The 8681-nt window shown below is 38.8% G+C and overlaps 1 protein-coding gene across 1 annotated transcript; it reads right to left on the bottom strand.

Annotated features, from left to right (window-relative positions):
- Window positions 1–3912: 3912 nt before the first annotated feature.
- Window positions 3913–7826, bottom strand: LOC105474212 (mucin like 1). The gene is made up of 4 exons (XM_011728698.3): window positions 7656–7826; window positions 7146–7187; window positions 5390–5536; window positions 3913–4097 (listed from the first exon to the last, which is right to left on the bottom strand). Exons 1-4 carry the CDS (start codon window positions 7711–7713, stop codon window positions 4048–4050), a joined length of 297 nt encoding a protein of 98 aa, XP_011727000.1. The 5' UTR covers window positions 7714–7826; the 3' UTR covers window positions 3913–4047.
- Window positions 7827–8681: the final 855 nt, after the last annotated feature.

The following is an 8681-nucleotide window of genomic DNA, read 5'->3' on the forward strand; positions in this document are numbered from 1 at the left end:
CAAAAAAAAAATAATTAGCCGGGCGTGGTGGCAGGCGACTGTAGTCCCAGCTACTCGGGAGGCTGAGGCAGGAGAATGGCGTGAACCTGGGAAACGGAGCTTGCAGTGAGCCAAGTTTGCGCCACTGCACTCCAGCCTGGGCAACAGAGCAACACTCCATCTCAAAAAAAAAAAGAAATTATTAATGAATATGTATTACCTAACTTAGCATAGCTCTTAGGTTGCTAGTCACTTAAGTTTTCAAACTCTTTTTAGGCAGACATACTGTAACATCAAATAAAACTAGTCATCATTCACAAATTAGTACCTGTTAAATTATTTACAACACATACATGTTAGGCATGCATTACAAAAGCAAAAACCTAAAAAGCTAAGTACATGGGATTTGTTTTCTCTTTACTACTGTGCTTAATACATTAAGTAATAGATATCAAGCACAGTTGGCCTTGGAACAACACAGGTTTGAACTGTGAAAGTCCACTTACACACAGATGTTTTTCAACCAAAGTCAAATGGAAAATACAGTATTCGCAGGTGGCGAGTGGATGGGAAGTGTCTTGGAGCCAATCCCTTGCATACATGAAGAAATAATCATATTTCATTTTTACTGCATCTTTGCTTGCACATTTGTCCTTAGATGAATTTGTAAATGTTATCATCTTAAACATCCAATATCTATAATATTAGTTAGGCTAGTAAGTTCAAGAAGAATAAAAATGTATGATCATATACTTAATGCTAATCAATCAGAAAATGTAGCTATTTTTATTGAACCAACAATATTAAAATAATCTTCTTTACCAAAAATGCCCTAAGTCACCTGAATTTGAAAGATACTTGGGTTACTACTTATATATCTGGGAGTTTGGGAAATATTTAATATATATAAAAGCACTGACCAGTCTGTAAGCCAATTTGAATACAAGTTCTTTAAGAGAATTTGTAAATTGATTTGGTAATCCAGCAATAGAAAAATGTCACATATACATAACATACATACATACATAAACATACATAAATATGCATAAACATGCATGCTCACTGATGCAAACAGATATTTTATAGCTTTCATTTTAAAGATTGGTTAGGAGTCAATAATACAAAACATTGCTTTATATAAAACAGTTGAATCTCATCTTTATACCACTTTACATGTTTAACCTAATTGTGTTTCTAGCAAAAATGGGACATGGTAAATTTGCCCGTTCAACATGAGGGCTAAAGTTCTTACCATTATTTGTTGAAAACACCTTTAAGCCTTTCATTGCTCTGATGGACAATTTAATGGAGGCTGGGACTACATTCTAGTCCAGTGACTAAGGAGACATCAAGCACCTCTTTGGATAGCTTCAATACCCATCTAAATGGATAATAAAATATCTAGTATGTTTCCAATTAGCCTTTTGTCTGTTAAGCCTCAGGTAGTTGCTATTGGGGGAAACTGAGTCCCTTAGGAGCCCCCAGTGGTAGCAGAAGGTTTAGAGTTCAAGTGATTATAGGGAGCTGAGGGATTGAAGTGTGGAGGAAAAAGTCTAGCAGAAGTGAACAGAGGAGTAGAAATGGTAGGGTTTAAAGGGAGACATATCAAAGGATTCAAAGGTGCTGAAGGGAAGATTCAAGGTGGTAAGAAGAAGGAAGAGAGGAACTGATGGAAAAGGAGAAGTCTTAGAGAAGCCAGTTTGGGGAGATAGTAAGTTTCCCAAAGAGGTCAATGAAGTTCTAAATTATCCTTGGCAAAATCATGCCAACTGAAAGGAGGTAGGCAGATTCAGGGAAGCATAAAGTCTGCAGGAGTTCAAGAGGGGGAGTTTAGTCAACTAAAAAGTTCCCATGAGAGAGACAGGATCAAATAGAGAAAACAAAGAGACCTCACAAAGAACCAGGAAAAAAAAAAGTGTTCAGCCCAGGAGTCATGGAGTGCATCCTCACTTGAAACAAATGAGCTAAGAAGAATTTTCCAGCCCATGGCCAGGGCCAGAACCAGGAGTCAGGAAAAGAATCATCCTTACTCCAAACAAAGAAGCAGTAAGCTGCACCCATCAACTTGTCAGCACCCATCAACTCGTCATTTACATCAGGTATAACTCCCAACGCAATCCCTCCCCCCTCCACCCTCCCCGTGATAGGCCCTGGTGTGTGATGTTTCCCTTCCCGAGTCCAAGTGATCTCATTGTTCAGTTCCCACCTCTGAGTGAGAACATGCGGTGTTTGGTTTTCTGTTCTTGCGATAGTTTGCTGAGAATGATGGTTTCCAGCTGCATCCATGTCCCTACAAAGGACACGAACTCATCCTTTTTGATGGCTGCATAGTATTCCATGGTGTATATGTGCCACATTTTCTTAATCCAGTCTGTCACTGAGGGACATTTGGGTTGATTCCAAGTCTTTGCTATTGTGAATACTGCCGCAATAAACATACGTGTGCATGTGTCTTTATAGCAGCATGATTTATAATCCTTTAGGTATACATATGTAACAAACCTGCATGTTATCCACAGGTACCCTAGAACTTAAAGTATAATTAAATAAATAAATAAATAAATAAATAAATAAATAAATAAATAAAAATAAAATAAAATTAAAAAAGAAGCAGTAAGAAAGATCTCCAGCCCCACAGTTATTTGAAACAATGAAGCCTGAGCCTCTAACATAATTTCTGCTTTCCTGGGACTCTAACCTAGCTTCTTACAAACAGAAAGCACAGAATCCTAATGCAACCTCCATCTACGACTCTAACCCAGCTTCTAGAATACACACAGAATCTTAATAACAACCTGTCCTTGCTGATCATCAACATCATTCAGAGTAATGCTTCAAGAGTCTGACCCACCAATGGATCCCACCAATGGATCAATCAATCAGGAGTGAAGACAAAGCCTTCAAAGGTACACAATTAGAGTCCTAAGTGAGATGTCCAGGGTTCCAGTGATGAATCTGATCATAATCAAGTCAGTGAAAAAAACCAATATACCATGTCTTATTCATATATAATACGTTGTGCAACTGTGCATTCAGGTGTCAAAGTCCTCTAGCCAATAACCACCAGGAGCACATCTGGATTGAAAAAGTTGGATTTCTTACTTGTTTCAATGGGAGAAAGCGCACACCATGGGGAACTGAGAGAGGTGTCTTATTGTCAGGGTGTTTTGTATTTTAGGATTTGGGCTTGAGTCAGGAGATTTGAGGGAAGGATCAGGGAAGTGAGGCTAACCTCTGGATTGGATGCTGTCAGCAAATATGAACAATGCTAAGATTAGGTTTCTTGATAAACAGTATCTAAAAGGAGGGCAGACTACTGTGAAGCTTAACCTGTAATTCATAGTGAAGCAGCAATCACTGAATGAGAGAGAGGAATGCTTAGTATTCTAAGGTTTGCACACTAACTCTGGTTTTGTCTGTGCTTAAAAAAAAAAAAAAATGCATTGGTTTTTCTTTTTACTCTCAATTCATCAGTCACTGAATGGCCTTATCTGATGCTGGTGTTTTGTGAGATTGTGTCCAACAGGAAAACACCATTGCCTAACTGTGAGCATCCAGTCACCCTCTAACAACTCTGAAACTTGACTGTGTCAAACCAGTACCCAGATGTCAGGAGTTCCTTTCCTCTTTCTTACCACATGTGCTAAGTCATTACAGATAAGAAAAAAATTCTGTCAGTTGATAGGAGAGTTTGGCGGAATCAAACTGAACATTTGTATCTATTAAGTATTGATTAGTCTATCCATGTTAGAGAAAACTGTAGTCTTTAGTATTAAGCACAAAACTAGTGTCTTATTTAAAAAAGAAACAAGTAGGAAATCTAGTTATTAGTAGGAGCACAAGGAAGTATTAAGTAAAATCTGAAGTGTCTGTCACTTGGATTGTCTAAACATTGGACAACCACCCGATAGTCCCTAAGAAATACCATTTTTATGTTGCTCATAGTTATTTTTTATTTGAAAGAAAATAAACTGATTAAGATAAAGGAGATATAGTAGGCAAGGTAAGTAGTTGGATGGAAGCATGATTAGTTGTGACCAATTGCAGAAGACTCAAGTTGATTCCATCTCAGGGAAACAGTTTGCCTTTCAGGTAATCCTGAAGCCATTTGGGTAAACCTGTAAGAGAAAAAAATATTGTCAAGAGGCTTCCACAAAGGATGAAGAATGTGGATTTATTCTTCAGAATCTGAGGGAACTAACAAGTGTCAAATGTCAACAAAACTCAGGGGATTCGAAAGGAACATGGGATTGTAATTACGGGAAGATAAACAACCAATTTCTGTCCTTAAAGATTTTGGAAATACAGCCCTAGACGGAAACCCAGTAGGTTGGAACTTTAGAGAGAACTAGAAGAAAGTCAATACGTATGAGTTTTCCTATAATATGGCACAGAGATCCAGCCTTCTTCTGATAAGAGAGAAAAGCTATTTTCTCACTCATAGTCTGCTCTACAGATTATTGACAGAGTTCCAAGCACTAACCCAGACATGAGAAAGTATAAAGCAATATTTAAAGATTTCTTAGGGACTTTGATTGTATGGATGCAATTTGAACCCTTTTTCTTTCTGCCCGTGTGCTCAAAGGAAAGTTTCTCATTGTAACTCTCCATTTGTTTGAATGCAATTTCCTTTTTCTTTCTGCCTGTGTGATCAAAGGAAAGTTTCTCATTGCAAGGCTTCCATTTCCTCATCTTTAAAATGTTTATTTCATAGAATGACTGTGATATTTAAATTATAATATATATGTAAATTTTATGACACAGTTCCTGGCATATGTTCAGATTGAACAAATGTTGTAATCAATACTACGTGAAAGTTAAAGTTCAAGAAAAAGTGAACCCAGAATAGGAGGAATGTACACTGATCCTCAATGAATGTCCAACACCCCAGAAATACCCTGAAGAGCACTCAAAATAATCTGCCTCAAGAAAGATTGTAAAATCACTCCTTGTTATTTTCTATTTTGGCAAAATTCTCTAAAGGAAACAAAGATTTTACTAGATTACCTGATTTTTAAATTGTCTGATTTAAACACACACACACACACACACACACACACATACACACACCCTACCTGATTTAAAAAATAAGTAAATAAGCAGTTACCTAGCTTCATGGAGAAACTTATTTTAGTCTTTCCAATGATGTTTCTACTAAGGAAGAGTTTTCTTTAATAAATGCCAATATTTCAAGATCTGCTCAGGTAATGTTGGTAACCTAAAAGTCAGGTAACCTCTTGACTCCTCTGGTATTTATCTGTTGACTTGACTTAGAAAACTACAAGGAATTAGAGAACAATGTAAAGAAGAGGTCTCCCTGACCTCAAAAATAGGGTCTCTGTGAGAACAGAGAAACCAAGGAATCAATGAGCCACATAAAGGAAGCACACAGATGGAGGAGTCTTGCTACCTAGAATGCCTTTATGAGCAGTGGTAGAAGCAGCGGTGGTTGCAGTGGTAGGAGCAGCGGTGGTTGCAGTGGTAGGAGCAGCGGTGGTCGTAGTGGTTGTAGCAGCAGTGGTTTCAGCTTCAGTGGCTTCATCATCACCAGAGCCAGCTGAAATTAGAAGGAAAAGCTCTAGGTGAGACTGTTCCTTCTGGAACAAAATTTATCCCACGCAGGGGTGGACATACATTCCTCCTCCTGAATTCATCTCTGCAAATCTGTCATCAGTTCTGTCTTATCTTTAGCCTACCTGCCCTCTTTCCTTATGCTTCACCCTTCCCTGTCCTGTCTTTGCTGGGACAGAAAGAATTTGGGATTTCCCTCCAAGGGCAGTGACACCGATTAAAGAGACAAGCAAGTACTTTGTCCCAAGTATGAGCACAAAAGAGCAAGACTATGAGTGTTCCTATTCACAGGGACTACTGCTCAGAAGCAATAAGGAAATCTCTAGTAGCCTGACATTCTGATGCCTTCCCACAGAATAACCTAAGACAGCATACATTCCAATGCAGCATGAATGAGTGTGAGTAAACTCTAGAGGGAAGGAGGAGGCAGACTAAGAAGATGTATCTCATCTTGGAGTTATATCTCCTGTCTTAGAGTGCAGTAAGATATCTTCTATCAGGTTCTAGAATGAAAAGAGCCATATTTGTCTCACCCTTTGTGACAACTTGGACTCTGTTTATTAGAGAGGTAATTGTGAGAGCCACATTAGATATAACAGGAGAAATTAGTACACTTGTGATAGTAATAAAAATGCCCCATCAATTACTATGTGTAAAAAGGGACTGGGTAAGAGTTATGAAAATTACCTTACACCAGAGCTATTGATAAGAATCAAGAGTCAGACCCCACATTTGCGAGTTAAACCCACCTCAGCAAATAAGTAGCTCCACCTCCAAACCCACACTCTATCCATGCTGTCTCAGGCCTTATTTAAGAGAGAATATTTTTTAAATGGGGCCTCACATGCCAGGAGAAATATATGTGAGGTCTGACTAAAGCTTGTGACCAAGATGTGAAGGATAAAGACAGACCCCCTTAACTTATGCATGGGCACAACACACACACAGTACAGAATGTGAAGAACACTTTGGGAGAAGCCCAAGAATGACTAAAGACTTTGGTCCACCACTTTCATTTTCAGGTTAGAGAAGGGAAAAAACATCAGCCTGGGAATAAGGAATATACACCATTTCAAAGAGTAAAGCTTAGACCTCTTCTTCTACCTGACCCCCGCACTCCACATCCCACACACCACCCTCGCTTGTGATCCAAATGGACTTATTTTTATATCACTTCAAAATTACAGTATCTTCCTTCATTCTGAGACCCACTGGCCTCTTTTTGACACTGGCTATATATTCAGTCCTTCCATTTATTAAAGGCATCTCTCAAAAATTCTCAGGCTACAACATCAGATCTCATGTGAAACATCACATCAGACCTCATTGTGCCTTCTGCTGAAAAACAATGAATAATAAGCCCACATTTGTATAAGTCTATGGCCTAGATTTCATATGTTCTAAGAATGTGTAAGACGTAAGCAGATTCACTATGTTTGTGGTGAATTTTAAAATCAGGAATATAGCTTTCACAGGCTCTTGCTTAGGATTCCTTATAACCGAGACTGTCCACATGGAAACTGGCTGTTTGACATGAGGCTGGAAGTGGAAAATGGTCATTGCAGGAAAGAGATGACATTCAGGTGCAGACTCACTAGCTGGATACGTGTCAGCTGGAGCAGATGTTGTTGGACTCTCTGAAAGATGAGAAGCAAAAATAAGATGTTAGCTGAATACCAGTTTGGAGGATGGAGGTAAGAGAGAATATGGACAATATTTCAGACTTTACAATGGAAGACCCTCCGTCCTTGGTGTACCAGTTGAGGCAGAACCAGTGCACAGATAAGATAAGAAAACCAATAGAAACCTAATATGTGGTCATTTTTCCTTTCCCAAAATAAATCTCTGATTTATTAAACATATTTTACTAACAGTAACAATGAACTTGGCTTCCAAGGTATTATTGAATTAAGATCAGACTGAATTAAGAAGAGCCTAAGGATAGTCCTCTCCATCTTGAATGGTCAGTCAAAATGATAATAGAACAAGTTAGGACAGGAGAGGTAAAAAAGCACATTCTAAGCAACCACAAGCCCACATCTTTAGAGGAGATATTTTGTGTGTATTCCCACAAAACTTATGTTCAGATAAGTATCTTTACTTACGGGCAGAGACCAGAAAGGTGAAAACTCCCAAGAGTACCAGGACTGCTAAGAACTTCATGGTGGTGACCTGAAGATCAGGAAGCACAGACAAAAATGCTTCAAAGCCTGAGAGAAGGCAAGGCACTGACTTCAGGATTCCACATCCTGACAATATATATGCAGAAGGCACCAATCAGGAGCTGTCAACCAGAATCCAGGTTAGGTAATGCCAGAAAACATTGGGACACAAACCACTGGAGAATCAACAGCACAGCCAGGGCCCTTTGGAAAGGTTGTAAATTCAAATCATTGGTTCTGACTAAACAGGTTTCAAATCGAGTCTCTTATATTAAATATGCTCCAGGCAACTTCTCTTCCAGGCTTCCTCTTACATGTAGGGTATAGTGTCTCCATAATTACCAGCTCCTCTGACAGGTTGGAGATGCCTCATAACCAGCCTTCCTGAAATCTTCCTGAAATCGTAGATTCTAGGAGTCATACACTTACAAAGTGCTTAGCCCTCTGTCTCCCCCCAGGGGAATGATCAGGGTAGAACAGGCTGATCCAAAGACCGTCCTGTGTAACTCAGCCTGTGCATTCTTCAAGTCATGGCCTCCCTCCTGAACATGTAATTAGGTCATCTGACGCTGGTGCAGAGTGAGGCCGACAGTGAATGATCTAAAGAACCAAATATGACTTCACTGGATTTAGCAACCATTGTGTAAAAATTCAAAATCAAGGAGTAAGTATACAGAATAAACTAACATTTGTTAATTCATGCATCCATTTAATCAATTTTTTCATTCAAAAAACATTCATTGAGCATTCTTGTATGCCAGACACAATGCTAGATGTTAGAAAAATAACAGTGAACAAAGCACACAAAAATTTTATTTCATACATGGTTTTGCAGGGATTCATACACTAACAAAGTAAAGAAAGAGAAAACGCCATGTATTATGTGTGAGGTGATAAGACCTAATAAAAAAAGAATGCAGGAAGAAGAAAGGAGAGTCAGTTTAGAGATGGAAAATGGGGAGCAATTTT

Source organism: Macaca nemestrina, chromosome 10, assembly GCF_043159975.1.
Source record: "Macaca nemestrina isolate mMacNem1 chromosome 10, mMacNem.hap1, whole genome shotgun sequence".
Taxonomy (NCBI): domain Eukaryota; kingdom Metazoa; phylum Chordata; class Mammalia; order Primates; family Cercopithecidae; genus Macaca; species Macaca nemestrina.